The sequence below is a fragment of the Lycium barbarum genome, chromosome 2 (assembly GCF_019175385.1).
Source record: "Lycium barbarum isolate Lr01 chromosome 2, ASM1917538v2, whole genome shotgun sequence".
Classification (NCBI taxonomy): domain Eukaryota; kingdom Viridiplantae; phylum Streptophyta; class Magnoliopsida; order Solanales; family Solanaceae; genus Lycium; species Lycium barbarum.
In genome coordinates this window covers 47660604-47676879 of record NC_083338.1, presented here as the reverse complement: position 1 = coordinate 47676879, position 16276 = coordinate 47660604, and the positions used below count along the sequence as shown (strand labels likewise).

General features: G+C 37.8%; 2 protein-coding genes across 3 annotated transcripts; both read left to right on the top strand.

Annotated features, from left to right (window-relative positions):
* The first annotated feature begins 1032 nt into the window (after positions 1-1032).
* On the top strand, positions 1033-13492 carry LOC132626466 (homeobox-leucine zipper protein ANTHOCYANINLESS 2-like). 2 transcript variants are annotated; one of them, XM_060341346.1, is made up of 9 exons: positions 1033-1144; positions 7551-7770; positions 7859-7975; positions 9387-10070; positions 10363-10464; positions 10557-10769; positions 12220-12394; positions 12470-12828; positions 12926-13492. In XM_060341346.1, the coding sequence occupies exons 3-9, from the start codon at positions 7922-7924 to the stop codon at positions 13241-13243; spliced, it is 1905 nt and encodes a 634-aa protein (XP_060197329.1). In that variant the 5' UTR covers positions 1033-1144; positions 7551-7770; positions 7859-7921; the 3' UTR covers positions 13244-13492. The 2 variants fall into 2 exon arrangements, with proteins under 2 accessions (XP_060197329.1, XP_060197330.1); XM_060341347.1 differs by lacking the exon at positions 1033-1144 and adding an exon at positions 1203-1483.
* LOC132628546 (uncharacterized) lies at positions 4125-5234 on the top strand. Its single transcript, XM_060344322.1, has one exon. It carries the CDS (start codon positions 4125-4127, stop codon positions 5232-5234), a length of 1110 nt encoding a protein of 369 aa, XP_060200305.1.
* Positions 13493-16276: the final 2784 nt, after the last annotated feature.

The window sequence follows — 16276 nt, the reverse complement described above, 5'->3', positions numbered from 1 at the left end:
AGTTATCCGGGGATTAGTTATTCCACCCTCCCACAGAGATAAAATAACACTACAATCCCGGGATTAGTTATACCACCATTTTATCCCAACCAAATGTGGGATAAATTCATCTCAAATATAATCCCGGGATTATTTATCCTTATCCCTTGTATCAAACGAGCCCAAAGAGTTGGAGGATTAAAACCTCGTCATGAGTACCTATCCTCATCTCCATCTCCTTATCTCCCCGCCCTCCCCACCCCCCACCACACACACACAATCCCCATCCTTTCTATCCCTGATGTAAGTAAAAAAATTCTTTCTTAACAAAGGTATTTTCTTCTTTTATTTGCATTTAGGAATTTTGGAAATGTATTTTTAGTTTTTTAGTTTTCTATTTACGTTATGTATTTTATATATTCTTTCTCTTTGCACATAAATTAAATCTGTCTTGTAAAACAAAAAAATTAATTTTATTCCATATAAGAAACGAATCATTTTCAATCCCCACATGGATACGTACAATAGCAAAGATAATAATTATGTTTCACTTTCAAATAAGATAAGTAAACTACCTATTATAAGCGATCGAGAAGATATCATATTACATTTTCAATTCCAAATACGCACGTACAACAGAAAAAATAAGTATCATATTTTATTTCTGAATAACATAAATAAAATACTAATTATAAACAATCGAAAAGATATCAGATTTACATTTCAGTTCCAAATGGACACATATAAGCAACTTTTGCCATAAGATTTTCATTGTCATACCAAAAAAGACAATGCTAGTCAAAATTTGAATTTAAAAACTTGACGGTACAAAACCTTATTAATATCTACTAATAAAACAATTGTTTGTTTTGTCGTCTAAAACATAAAATTATTTTCACTCAAATATCTTTAATTTCAAAAAATTCACATTTCTTCTTGGCATCTTGAACACTTTTTTTTTGGTAACCAAGTAGGAGACCACTTAAAGTAGGCCCATTTCTCCCTCCGGTCTATGCAAAAGCTATAGTATATATATTGCTACCACTAATCACATTTTTATTACCATTTTAAAGTTTCTTCACTAATTAATCTATTTGTTGTATTCTTGAGTTTGCTTTTCGATTTCTCCAACTATTGAGCAAGACGTGGTGTCGTGTTATTGGAAGTAATCTATATTAATCTGCTAATTAATCCCCATTTCTTTTTTCTTTGTTCCTATTTTTTTTCATGGTATTTATGAACTCATAAAATTAATTACTCTTTGTATACCTTTTTAAGGATCTCAAACATCAACATCTGGTGAGGGAAAGGGGGTATGTATGTCTGGATTTTGCAGGTCTAGAAAGTCTGAGACTTGTTATTCATGTTCAAAAATTAAAGTCCTTTTTCAACTCTAGCTATGGGAATTATCAAATGGAAAAGGTGATGTCTTTTTTGAGTGTACATAATTTTTTAGGGTCTCAATATAGCAGCGGGGAAAAGGAGAAAAAGATTGGTTAAAAGGGTTGGTTTCTCTAGTTTTTTGTGAGTTTGTGAATTTCTGCTATAATTATAGATCCCGCAAAGTTATCATTGAAGCTTTTGCGAGATCGTTGATTTTTGTTTTTTTGAATTTTTAATTAGAGATATATATCAAGTCTCTTTGGGGGATATCCGATAAAATAATACAGCATATAGCAATTCACGAGCTTAAGACTCGAGAATATAGAACATTTCAATAAAAGAACGTTTTATCTCTTCATAAACTTATTCGGCGTGAATCTAAATTACATAAGTCAATGAGTTGGAATATAAAAAACAAAGCCCATGTGTTCAGTGTTTTTCACCTTATTGGTTGTTAATATTAATTTTCTTTTCCATCACGCTTATTTTCCTTCTCCCTGTTTTACACCTTTTGGCTTTTCTCCCTTTTTGGATTGTTTCTTCCGGTGGCAGGGGCGGATCTACGTATATCCCAGGGTGTTCATTCGAACCCCCTCAGTCGAAAAATTACACTGTTTATATAAGGCCAAATTTTTATTTTATGTGTATATATTTAATATTGAACCCCCTCAAAACAAACGAAAGGCGCAGCTCAGTGGCGCAGGGGGTTCAGAGTTGCCCGTTACACGCGGGTTCAAACCCCAGCAGCCCCGCTTGCAATATTTTCCTGAACATTTTATTTCAGCTGTTTCATTAAACAAAACGACGTAGTTTAGTAACGTTATATTTACTTAAAATAAATGGACAAAACGACGTAGTTTTGTAGGGGACAAATCTAATTGGATAGTCAAATATTGAACAAACCAAATGTTTTCATTCTCTTCTCTTCTGTCACTGTCACCTCACCTAACACCTTTCTTTTTTTTTCTTTTTTTTTTGCTCAGTTTTTTTTTGCTGATTTGTTTGCCTCCGCCAGCCACTGCTCTCTGGTCTCCGTTCATGGCTTCTTCGGTAAGTTCTTAGATCCCTCCTTTCTCCATTGTTTTTTTATCTTTTCTAAAATTCTATATATTTGCTTTATTGCGAGAATAAAATACTGGGTATGTTGTTGTTGTTATTTTGTATATTTGCTATAAATTTTAGCTCGATTGCTTCAAATTTGCCCGGAGTGACTGAGAATTGGTCAGTTGCAAAATTTTCTCTTGCTTTTTAGATTATACCCATGGAATCTTGGAGATATGATAGTCAACTTTCAGATGCAATTTTTCAGTTGTAATTTTAATATAAATGAATATATAATTTTCAGATGCAATTACTTATTTTAGGAAGAACAATTTATTCTAGGAAGAAGGAACTAAATAAGTAAAATTGTCTACATAATTGTTTATTTCTTTTAAGTTCTAACAAAATTCTTATTTTTTACGATTCAGTCTCAACGTTCAGTGAAGAACTATTTTACGAAAGTACCGAAATCAAGTGTAGCTTCTTCTAGTCAACCTAACCAGGAAGCAAATGCCAACCATTCAGAAGTACCATTACCTTCTTCTCAAGTATTTGATTTGAGTACTTTAAATTATGATCCGGGTGAAAGAACCCCAATCTTGGACTATCATTCAAATCATCGTGATGTTATTAGAAGAGCATACCTTATTAATGGTCCTTGTCAACCTCGGTTGCTTCAGCATGAGTATCCTCAAACGAATATTTCTGGATCAATGCGCCGTTTTAATTCTGAATGGTTTGATGATGTATATCATGATTGGTTGGAGTATAGTGTTAGTAAAGATGCAATCTATTGTTTATATTGTTATCTATTTAAAGGCTACAACGCCAATCAAGGTGGGGGTGAAATATTTTCAACTGTTGGGTTTAAGAGTTGGCAGAAAAAAAAGAATCTTGGAAAACATATTGGTCTACCGAATAGCCCACATAACCAGTCAAAAAAGAAATGTCAAGATTTATTGCGGGTACAACAGTCTATTCATTTTGCACTTGAGATGCAATTTAGTCAATTTAAGCATGCGTATTTGGTCCGCTTAAGTGCTTCCGTTGATGTAGTAAGACTTCTTATAACTCAAGGATTGGCATTTCGAGGTCATGATGAATCTAAATCATCACTTAGTAGGGGTAATTTTCTTCAAATTCTCTCATGGTATGCGAAAAAGTGTGATAATATTCGTGATTATGTACTGGAACATGCTCCTCAAAATTATCAAATGACTTCTCCAATGATTCAAAAAGATATTGTGAGTGCTTGTAAGATAGAAACAATTAAAGCTATTCTTGAGGAATTAAATGGTGACTACTTTTCTTTACTAGTTGATGAGTCTTTTGATGTGTCACGCAAGGAGCAAATGGCTATTGTCATACGATATATTGATAGAAATGGATTTGTGATGGAGCGGCTTCTTGACATTGTTCATGTTCAAGATACTAGTGCTTTATTTCTAAAGAGGGCAATTGTTAATTTACTTGCTCAACATTCCTAAAGTCTATCATATGTGCGTGGACAATGTTACGATGGGGCAAGCAATATGCAAGGTGAGATCAATGGCCTTAAAATGTTGATTAGGCAAGAAAGTAGATCAGCCCATTTCATTCATTGTTTTGCTCATCAACTTCAACTAACTCTTGTTGCGGTCTCGAAAAAATGTATTGAAGTGGGAAAACATGTAGTGTTGGTTTCAAATATTTTGAATGTATTGGGATCTTCTTTTAAGCGTATGGATGAATTTCGAGATTCTCAAAAAGAAAGAATTCAAGAGGCATTAGATTTGGGTGAGCTTACAACCGGTAGTGGCTTGAATCAAGAACTTGGTCTTTCAAGAGCTTGTGATACGCGTTGGGGATCTCATTTTAAATCTTTCAACAATTTTATTCTTATGTTTGGCTCTATTCTTAATGTTCTTGAATCACTTGTTCTTGATGCACGATTAATGGATGAAAGAGCCAAGGCAATGGGATATCTTGAAGCTTGTCGAACATATGAGGTTGCGTTCATGTTGCATTTGATGAGTGATGTTTTAGCAATCACAAATGAGCTTAATAAATGCTTACAAAAAAAGGAGCAAGATTTGGCAAATGCCATGTTACTTGTTGAAGTAGCAAAAATAAGGTTGCAAGCATATAGGGATGAAGAATGGGATTCTCTTATTGCTAGGGTGTCTTTGTTTTGTATCAAGCATGAAATTTTGGTACCTAACTTTGAGGAGCCATATGTTAGCTCTTTAAGATCACGAAGGAGACTTGGTGACAATAAAGTCTCTCATCATTATCGTGTTGAGGTATTTTGCAATATTATTGATTGGCAACTTCAAGAACTTAAAGATCGTTTTGGCGAAGCGACGACTGATTTGCTTCATGGAATTTCTTGTTTGAATCCAATTGACTTGTTTTCAAGTTTTGATATCAGGAAAATAATGAAAATGGCTAAATTATATCCTGATGACTTTAATGAATTCAATATGGGTTCTCTTGAGAATCAACTTGCAAGTTACATTATTGATGTTCGTGATGTTGATGAAAGGTTCTACAATCTAAAAGGGCTTTGTGATCTTTCAAAAAAATTAGTTCAGACAAAGAAGCATTCAAATTATCCTCTTGTATTCCGCTTAGTGAAACTTGCTTTGCTTCTGCCAGTTGCCACTGCATCCGTTGAAAGAGCTTTTTCAGCAATGAAGTTTATCAAGAATGACTTGCGGAGTCAAATGAGTGATGATTTTTTTAGCGGTTGTTTGGTGCCTTATCTAGAAAAAGATGTATTTGATAATGTTTCTAATGATGCTATTATTAAGACATTTCAAGATATGAAACCTCGTAGAGTACAATTGTAGAACTCCATGGTCTTGCTTGTGTAGTCTAACTTAGTTTCTTTGTTTTTGCTTCAAAAGCTCCCAAGCTTTTACTTTTGTAATATGGCATCTTCAAGTTGCCTTTCTTAATGGAAACTTCTTACTTTATTAGCTTTTGCTTAGTTTATTACCTATATTGTGGGATTTTATTGTGATAGTTTTCTTCATCATGAGCGGAGGTGTCTTCACCCAGCTTCGAGGTTTATGTACGCCTCAAGCAGACCTTTGACAACACTATTCTTGCTTCGAGCATGATTTTTAGTATTGTCTGTGCAAGAGTGATGCTTGATTTATTATATAGGAATTAGTTCCTATGTGTAGTTCTACTTTGATTTCTAACAATTTGCTACATTGATGACATTGTCTCAGATATAGAAGCTCTTCCGAACCATTTACGGAGGAAGTATGTCTTACTGCGTGATTTAGATAAAAGTCTGCAAGGTATTACTTATATTCCAAATTTTATATATTATTGGACTATTAAGGTTCTCTCATGCAAGTTAGTTGTTTTTTGACTTTCCATTGCTATGTGCTTCGTTAAGCATACTTTATGTATTTAAGTTATTCCTGATCCGACCCGCTCATTTGCCAACACAAGCGTGCTTATTTTATTTTTTGAACCCCCTGAACTGAAATCCTGCCTCCGCCACTGTCCGGTGGAAGAAAGGCAGGGTTTTCTCCAAATATTCATCATTTACTATATATATTAAAAAAGTTAACCGTATATATTCAGATTTTTTGAACCCCTTCTATCGTTCTAGCTCCGCCCTGACTTCACCCATAGCATTTGACAGCTATGAGAAAACAATCAAAACCTACACTGACTGAATGTAATATACTACGGAGGCAGGGAAAACTAATCACCATTTTGTTATACAAATGCCAGCTAGGTTTTCTTTTGTACCCTCCTACGGATTTTAGCCCAAGTCAATGGGACTTAAGTCTGCGCAAAATCTCCCTTTTTCTTTTGTCCTTTCCCTCGTCTCCCCAGCCTCGATTGAATTTGTGTCTTGTGACACCAACAACAATGATAATTACTGAAAACCCATACAAATGTCACTATAAGAATCTTTATTATTTTGTTCGTTTAGTTTCATCTTAGATCAATAATAATAATAATAATAAAAAACTCTAGAAGTTCCCTGTATTTTATTCCGCATATAATTTTAAGATATTACTAAAATAACTCTTGGAAAGCATAAGACGTGAACTAAATTTGTTGATAATAACGGCCTTGGGTTGGTGAACTGAGTTCGTCCTTTTCTTAATTGTGACAAAAGAAGGGCTTTGGTTTCTATATTGATGATTTTTGGAGGCTTTAATGGTAGTAATAGTAGTGGAAATGGAGTGGTTCTATAGATTCAAGATTATTGACGGACAGTCCATACTACAAAAGGATAACTACTACCACTTCTCAGTTACAAGTGATCACTCCATCTATGGCTCAGGCCATATTTAACTCTTCTCAATCTCTCTTGCTCTAGTAGGCCTCTACCGAGGCGGACCTACATGGAACGTTGGAGTGCTCCACTCCCAACCTTAGAAAAAAATTTATATATATATATATACCTTGAGAAATTAGTATATATTTAATTATGCACTTTAACAAACGAAAGTATCTTTGGGGCACATTGATTGCAATTGTTGCTTTCCTTACATGTCACTCTGGATCGAACCCGAATGTCACTTTTTTTTTTAGCCTATTTTTAGGAAAACAATAAGCATTAAATGAGCTCACCCAGATTCGAACCTGCACTGTCACCACATGTTGCACAACGTTAGCCACTGAGGTATCTCTTTCATTTGCTTCACTGTGTTAAATTTTATTTATTACACAGATTTAACCTTCATACTTGTATTTTCGCCACTGCTATGCTATTAGTGACCGGTCCGACACAGTATTATCTCACAGTCATCATTAAATTTTTTGTTGGCGTTTATGTTAAGATAATAGTGCTCCCGCCGTCTTAAAATCCTGGATCCGCTTCTGCCTTTACCGGAATAAATTTTCTCCACCTTATGCTAGAATATGGGACTCAACAATACCATATCATTCTCTCTTTACTCTCTGGATATATATATATATATATATATATATACTGATTAGGTGTAATTTAGTGGTTAATGAAATTGGTAAAAGTAATGAAAAGTCAAGGTTATCATATCAATATAAATAAAACACCATATGCAATTTCTTTTCATCTGCTTAACAATTACAACAAAAATACTTTTGAATCTTAGTGTTTCTATGGTCACATGTGACATTAAATTGAATTTATACATGCCGAATTCTTACAGAAATCAAAGATGGAAGGCCACAGTGACATGGATGAGAAAAGAGAAAGTTTGATTAATGTCGTAATAGGGAGGCCCGGAGAGGATGAAAATGAGAGCAGGTCTGTTGGTGATAACATAGATGATGGTGCATCTAGAGATGAACGGGATCCTCCACATGCTGAATCGTCAAAGAGGCGGAAATACATAGGCATAATGCCAACCAAGTTCAAGAGCTCGAAGCGTGTGTATCATTCCAATTTCTTTTGCACCTGTTAACTTATTTATGTTAATTCCAACTTTTGCTCATTTGTTTGTCCCTTTGGTAGCAGTTTTTCAAAGAGAATCCACATCCGGAGGAAAAAGCAAGAATAGAACTTGGAACGAAATTGTCCATGGACAGCAAGCAAGTTAAGTTTTGGTTCCAAAATAGAAGAACCCAAATGAAGGTAACACATCACATGCCTTTTTTTCCTTGATTCATTTTAGGTGTGTTCGGAGAAAGATGTTTTTCTAGAAAATGTGTTATTGAAAAATAAGTGAATTTTTACTTATTTTTTTATGTTCATTTGGGTAGCGAAAAATAAGTGCATTTCTTAGTTATTTTCTCATGTTCGTTTGGTTGGTAGAAAACATTTTCAGGAAAATACTCACTCAAGCCCCACAACTCCATTCCAACCCCCACCATCAATTTCTTTTCTTTTTTTAAAGTTTTTAATTTTTTTCTGAATTTTCTAAGCCCCCACATCCCCTCCCCCAGCGTGGACCCATACAACACCAACCCCCTACCCCCATCCCAATTTTTTTTTTTAAAATTTTCTAAGCCGCCACATCCCTCTCCCCCGCCCCCTCCCCTCGCGTGGACCCATACCCACACCAACCCCCCCTCATTTTTTTTTTGAAGTTTTAACTTTTTTTTGTTGGTTTTCTACCCCCCTCCCCCCCCCCCCCCCCCCCCCCCCCCAACCAAAAAAAAAATTCTTTTTTTTAAAGTTACTGTTTTCGGATTTTACACCACCCACCCCCACGACCCCCTCCAATAACCATGCAAACTTTCATTTTTTATAATTTTTTAATAAAGGTAAAATTAAATAGGAAGTAGAAAATTCGGGAGGGGGTAGGGGGTGCGTGTAGAGAATCAAAAAAGAAAACTTAAAAACAAAAAAATTTTTGGAGGGGGTCGTGGGCTGTCGGGAGGGGGGATGGTCGTGGGGGTGGGTGGGGTAAAAAAATACAAAAAAAAGAAACTTTTAAAACTTTTTTAAAGAAAAAAGAAAAACAACTTGGGGTTGGGGTGCGGGGGGGAGTGGTTTGGGGGGTGGGTTGAGTGGGGGTGGTGGGGGGTGGGGGAGGGATGTGGTGGTGTAGAAACCCAAAAGAAAAATTAAAAAAAAAAATTGGGGGGTGGGGGGTGGGGGTAGGGTGCGGCGTGGGGGGAGTGATGCATGGGTTGAGTGAGTGGTTGGGGGGTGGGGTGGTGCATGGTTGTGGAAGTGTTTGGGGTTTGGTAATTGGGCGTGGGGGTGGGGCGTGGGTGATCAAAACATTTTTTTTCAAAACAAAATTAATTTTTTTTTTTGGGAGGGGGCAGGTTGGGGGTGGGGGTGGGGTGGTGGGAGTGGTTGGGAGTGGGTTGGGTGGTTGGTGGAATGCACTTGTGGACTTGTTTTTCCTACTTTTATTAGGGAAGTCATTTTCCCTATTTTTGAGGAACTTGTTTTCCTAAAGAAAATGTTTTCCAAACTTTTTGACTAAACGAACATGAGAAAATTGGAAAATGTTTTCCTCCGTACCGAACACACCCTTTATCTTCGTGTGAAATTTGTGTAGTTAATTAAAGTGAAAGTTTTGTTTAATTAGTCGCTATCAGAACGCTGTGAAAAAGGAACGTTGAAACAAGAAAATGTTAAGCTTCGCACAGAGCAGAATGCATTGAAAGAAGCCATGAGAAACCCAATTTGCGACCATTGTGGTTATCGATGTACTATTGTTGACATAAATATTGATGAATATCAAGCGAAAATTGAGCATGACCGACTTCAAGATGAAGTCAAGAGGATCAAGGTCCTGGCAGACAAACTTTTGGGATCTTCTGCTTACTTAGAAGGATCAACGACTTCCATGATGGAAAATTCTGATTTGGGATTTGATGCGGGAAGAAATGCCATTGGTGGTATAAATGTTGTGGACACGGCATCTCCAATGGGGCTTAATTTTGGGAATGATCTGTCAAGTTGTCTGCCAGTAATTTCTCCACGGCTCACCACAAGCTTGGTTAATGAAGATGTAATATATGATAAGTCAATGTTAATGGATCTTGCTTTTGCTGCTAAGAATGAGTTGCTTAAGCTGGCTGAGAATGGTGAACCTCTTTGGCTCAAAAGTTTGGATGGAGGTGGAGAAACATTGAACCTAGAGGCATATGCTAGATCATGTACCCGATTTACTTTAATGAAACCTGGACATTTCACAACAGAAGCCACAAGGGCATTTGGTACAGTATTTAGCAACAGTCAGACGTTGGTGGAGACATTGATGAACGAGGTATGTTCTTCATCCTTGATTCAGTGCTTCCCCCTCTTTTAAGAACTTTCATTTGTTTACCACTTACCCGGGTTGGCATGCATAATTGTTGTTTCATTTTTGCTTTAATATTTTGTTCTACTCTTACTTTTACTATGTTTGACATATTACTTTCCTTTTTGCTTTAGTGGTGCTCCAATTAGTTGCTGCATGTTTTTGAATCCATGAAGTTTAAGTTTTAAGTCAAGAAAACAAGTTTCTGTTGGCCAGTTATTTCTGTTTCTTTCTATGTACCGTGCTTTTTTATATGCAGAGCCAATGGGTGGAAACTTTTTCATGTATTGTGGGAAAAACCTCTACAATTGATGTGATTTCCGGTGACATAGGTGGAAGCAGGAGTGGTACTCTTCAATTGGTATTTCTTCTTACTCATTATTTTTTTGGAGTCACATATCCTGTTTATTCTATTATTTCCTGCACTAAGAGCTTGAAAATATTGATTTGCAGATTCAAACTGAATTTCAAATTATTTCTAATCTCGTCCCTGTCCGTAAAATAAAATTTCTCCGCTTCTGCCAGCAAGTTGGCGAAGGTACTTGGATTGTCATGGATGTGTCTGTTGACACAATGCAAGAAGGTTCACATCAATGTGAAATTGAGAATTGCAGGAGGCTCCCTTCTAGTTGTATTGTGCAAGATATGCTTAATGGTTACTGCAAGGTAATTCAACTTTAATTTCCTTCCATCTTGTGTCCCATGCAGGCCTCCACAATTTTCTGAAATTAATGAGCTAGGTTGCTCATTTTGCATTAATTTTCTTCTTGTAGATTTGCTTTTAATTAATTATTCCCACTGGGCCAATTTATGTGGCACCATTTGACTTGGAATGGAGTTTAAGAAAGAAAAGAAGACTTTTGAAATTTGTGATCCAGAACAATCCATAAATATTTCTGTTGTTGTAAATCATCTCATAAAGTTATAAATTGTTTCTAAATATAGAAAGGAGACACTCTCTTTGGGACTGACTAAAAAGGAAAATGTGCCATGCACAAACAGGGTATTTTAAGTACAGTCTATCTAGTCATTGTAGTGTTTTCCTCTTATATTTGGGTAGATACTGTCGATTCATCATATATTTAGGCTTTTGTAGTGTTGATTCTCTTGACATTTGCTTTTAATTTTCGGTTTTCCTTGGCGGTTTCTGAGATGTAGTCAATAGAGTACTTTGAAAGTTGTATCCTAATCCTCTGAACCTTCTAATGACATTTTATCTGTGAATATGCTTCTACAATTCATAATATTATACTAACAATTTCAGAGCTACATTTTTTGTGTTTGCTTGATTAGTCTACTTTCAGAAATGAGTTCATCGAGTGCATTTCGTATCTTGAATTTCTAAATTTATGATCATTTTATGAAGGTAAAGCCTATGTGTTTTCATCTTAGATGTATAAGCTACACATATGATGTATCTGTCTCAGACCTCTATGCAGATGGTTATGATCCCACGCCTTGCTTGGGTTACCTTATCGATGCAGTGTTCTCTTGCTTGGGTTACGTTATCGATGCAGTGTTCTTCATGATCAAGATATACTTATTCTTTTATTGATAACCACATCTGTCTTATACTTTATTTTTTCAAAAATAAGAAAGATAAGTTTTTTTTTTTTTTTTTTTTTCTGGCTTTTATGAATGTATCTATTTAGTAATTGTATGAAATATGCTCTATCCTCTGTTGAAAAGGGAAATATTTTTATGTTTGTCCTTCTAACATTGCAATGAAGGCCTTATTGTCCAATTTTTCTTTTTATGCTCGCTTCTAAGTTCGTTTAAATTAATACATTTAGATAGGCCAATATGTTGCTTGCTTTTGCAAAGAATTGCATGCAGTCTTCCTCTACATGCTTGCACTTGTGTCATGCCAACATGTAAGGATTCAAATACTGTGCACAGTCCCTCCTCCCGTATTAATTGCCAAGATCACAGGAATGTTTTTGGAGGTTAACTCTTAAAATTTAGTCCTTGATTTGGTGGTTGAGTTTTCTAAGTTGTCTCCAACAACGGCCATTTTACTTCAATTGATAATTAAGTCAATATTTCGTCCATGCTCAAATTTTTCTATCTAGTGATTTTATAAAATTTATATACAAAATTGATGTAATATTTTCAGGTTACTTGGATCGAGCACATGGAGTATAATGAAAACTTTATCCACCATTTGTACCACCCTTTGGTCAGGATTGGCCTGGGGTTTGGCGCACAAAGGTGGATGGCCAATCTGCAGAGGAAATCTGAGTTCTTGGCAGTGATGATGTCTTCTGTTAACACCACAAGTGATCATGCAGGTCACATTTTATGCCATTTTTGGATTTAGCTGGTAAAAAAGATTCTGTATTCTGATGAAATTTCATGTGTGCCAGTTTGTTCAAGCGGTCAAAAGAGCATAGGGAAGTTGGTTCAACGCATGACTCGCAGCTTTTGCGCTGGGGTTTGTGCAACCATTCACAAGTGGGAAACAATCCAAAGAGCAAATGGAGAAGATGCAAAGTTGATGATGAGAAAGAACATTGGTGATCCTGGTGAGCCTATTGGTGTGGTATTGAGTGCTACAAAGACCATCTGGTTGCCAATGAAACAACATCTCTTGTTTGAATTCTTCATGAATGAACAAACAAGGAGCCAATGGGATGTCGTGCCCAGTAGTGGTCCCATGCAACAAATGGTCCACGTTTTTAAGGGTCAAAATCTTGACAGTAGCATCTCTCTTTTCCATGTAAATGTGAGTGATTAATTATTGTATTTTCCGAAAACATGACAGCGTTAGTTTTTGTAGCTAATCATTGATTTCTAAATAAGGTTTCTTTTCGGAATCGTAGGGGGATGACATTAGTGCTAATCAAAACAGTAGGTTGATTTTGCAAGATGCTTGCACGGACGCAACGGGATCCCTTTTAGTATATGCAACAATTAATTCTTTAGCAGTGAATATGGTGATGAATGGTGGGGATTCTTCTTGTGTGGCTCTCTTGCCATCTGGAATTGCAATAGTTCCTGATTGTTATCATGATTTTTCTGGGGCTCATAGCTGCAACGGAGTTTCTGGGAAGAAAGATAATGGCTTTAGCTGTAGTGGATCTCTTGTGACTATTGGGTTCCAATTATTGGTGAACAGCTCGCCTGCTGCAAAGTATTAGATGGAATCAGCCAAGACAGTAAAAGACCTCATCTCGCGTACAATTCATGATATCAAATCTGCTTTCAAATGCAAATGATTCTCCAAGACTAATTGTTATCCGTTGGTTCATTACTGATAGATTATGTAAATATTAGTTAGAATATTTTGTAGTCTACTATTTTAGGTTAGAATATTTTGTATATTTTGTAATTTCCTATTTTAGGTCAGAATATTTTGTATATTAATCAATTCAAGGAAGGAAAGGAGACACGGAAAATATTTCCTACATGGTATCAGATTAGGATTTCTTTCTTCTTCCTCCTTCCGCTACGCCCTAGTCCCTCTTTCTTCTTCCTATTTTCGTCGCCCTTTTTTATTTTTTTCCGCCATGGCCGACGCAACTACCACTCCAGCTAAGCCCTCATTCCACCTGACCCTTGCCGGTCTCCAATATCAAGAATCATATCTCTGTTACTCTTGAGATGGAGAACTCACAATACGGAACATGGGCCGAGCTTTTCAAAATTCATGCTCGTTCTCACAAGGTCCTTCATCACATCATTCCTCCACCCAAAGGTAAGGAGAAGCCGGCTCCCAAAACTGATGAGGAAGTCGAATTATGGACGACCATTGACGCCACCGTGCTTCAATGGATATATTCGACAATTTCGAATGATTTGTTAAACACCACCATCGAACCAGACGCTACTGCCATGGACGCTTGGGTTCACTTGCGGGATATATTCCAAGATCATCAAACCTCTCGTGCGGTGACTCTCGAAGAAGAATTCACGACGACTCGTATGGAGGATTTTCCCAATGCCTCCGCCTATTGTCAACGTCTAAAGAGCCTTGCGGATCAACTGAAAAACGTCGGGGCTCCCGTGACGAATAGCCACCTTGTCCTTCAACTGGTTTCGGGTCTCACTGAAGCGTACAAAGGGGTTGGGACACAAATTCGCCATGCAAAGCCGCTCCCCTCATTCACAGAGGCTCGGTCTTCCCTTGTTTGGAAGAACGCGAACTTGCGGCAATGGGGTCTCACGGGTCTGGTTCGGCTATGGTAGCCACGGTCGACGACGCGCCACTGCCCTCGGACAACACAAGCTCACGCCGAGGGAAACCCAAAAATTCCTGCGGCCAAAATTCTGGAACTGGCCGTAAGGGAGGCTCTGGCCGCGGCTCAGGCGGCAGAAAATTCACCGGTGGCCGCAGTGGTTCAGCCCGTAGCAGCGGCGATCAGCAGCCAGCCGGCTCCCCTTCGCAGCAGTGGACTGCCGACCAGTTTGGTCACTGGCAGTGGGTCCCGCAGCCTTGTTGGGTTGCTCCTCCCCCCTGCCCGTACCCGACGACTTCTTGGGCTCGTCCCCCGCCAGTCCCGCCACGACAGCAGGGTATATTGGGCCCTCATCTAGCCCAGCAACTCTACACAGCAGCAGTGGCCCCTCATGGGTTGTATGTTCCAACCGACATTGAGTCCGCAATGCACACCATGACCTTGAACCCGCCCGATCAAAATTGATACATGGATACCGGGGCCACTTCTCATATGACATCCTCGGACGGTAATCTCTCGTCTTATTTTAATTTGAGCAATCAAAATAATGGTATTGTTGTGGGAAATGGTCATTCGATTCCAATTCGTGGTTGTGGTCATACTAGTTTGCCTCCCCCAAACCCCCCTTTATCCTTGCGGAATGTCTTACATGCTCTTAAACTCATTAAGAATTTAATTTCAGTACGAAAGTTTACTACTGATAATTCTGTGGCTGTTGAATTTGATCCATATGGGTTGTCTGTGAAGAAGGATTTTCAGACGGGGATGGCACTAATGCGGTGTGATAGTCGGGGAGATCTTTATCCAGTCACCACCATCAAATATCCAACCACCACTCCATCAACCTTTGCGGCGTTGTCCTCTCCTTTTTGGCATGATCGTTTGGGTCATCCTGGAAATTCTATCTTAGATTGTCTTAGGCTTAATAAAAGCATTGAATGTAATAAATCTAGTCATTCTAGTATTTGTCGTTCTTGCGTTCTTGGTAAACACATTCAGTTGCCGTTTGATTCTTCTATTTCCGAAACTTTGATGCCATTTGATATTATTTATAGTGATTTGTGGACCTCTCCCGTGTTAAGTTCATTAGGTCATCGATTTTATGTTCTTTTTTTGGATGATTTTTCAAAGTTTTTATGGACTTTTCCTTTGGCTATGAAATCTGACGTCTATGCGAAATTCTTAGCTTTAAAAACCCATATTCATACCCAATTTGAACGTCATATTAAAAATGTCCAATGTGATAATGGGAGGGAATATGATAATGGTCAATTCGGGAAATTTTGTGAGTCTAATGGGATGTCATTTCGTCTTTCTTGTCCACATACGTCATCGTCATCACAAAATGGGAAAGCCGAAAGAAAAATCCGTTCTATCAATAATATTACTCGGACTCTCCTTGCTCATACTTCTCTTCCCCCTTCGTTTTGGCGTCACGCCTTACAAATGGGCAACATATCTTCTTAATATTTTACCAAGTAAATTATTAGGTCACGTTTCTCCTCTTCAAGTGCTGTACCAAAGAAAGCCATCTTACTCTCATCTTCGGATTTTTGAGTGTTTATGCTATCCCCTTTTTCCTTCTCTGACTATCCACAAATTGCAAGCCCGGTCTACATCGTGTGTATTTTTAGGGTATCCTACGAATCATAGAGGGTATAAGTGTTATGATTTATCGTCCCACAAAATCATTATTTCTCGTCACGTGATTTTTGATGAGAATGTTTTCCCATTTTCCAATTTACATTCTCCCACTTCAACTACTTATGATTTTTTAGATGATGGGATTTCCCCATTTTGGTTGCATCATATGACTTCTACTCCGGATAGTCGGCTCAGCCTCCACCCCCCCCCCACGCTGCTCCCGTGACACAGCCGACTACCCCTCCTCCCACCGTGGCTCCTACTGCCACCTCCCCTCCGTCGGCAGCGCCTCCGCTAGCCGCTTCCTCTGCCGTACCTACCCTTCTCCCCTCTGCCTTGGGCCAACAGCCC

Bases quoted from the DNA above. Each gene is read 5' to 3' on its own strand.
- LOC132628546 (XM_060344322.1), top strand. From the start codon at position 4,125: ATGGATGAATTTCGAGATTCTCAAAAAGAAAGAATTCAAGAGGCATTA.
- LOC132626466 (XM_060341346.1), top strand. From the start codon at position 7,922: ATGGACAGCAAGCAAGTTAAGTTTTGGTTCCAAAATAGAAGAACCCAA. The intron at 7,976-9,386 runs GTAACACATCAC...TTGTTTAATTAG, and splicing joins ATAGAAGAACCCAAATGAAG to TCGCTATCAGAACGCTGTGA. The intron at 10,770-12,219 runs GTAATTCAACTT...TAATATTTTCAG, and splicing joins TGCTTAATGGTTACTGCAAG to GTTACTTGGATCGAGCACAT.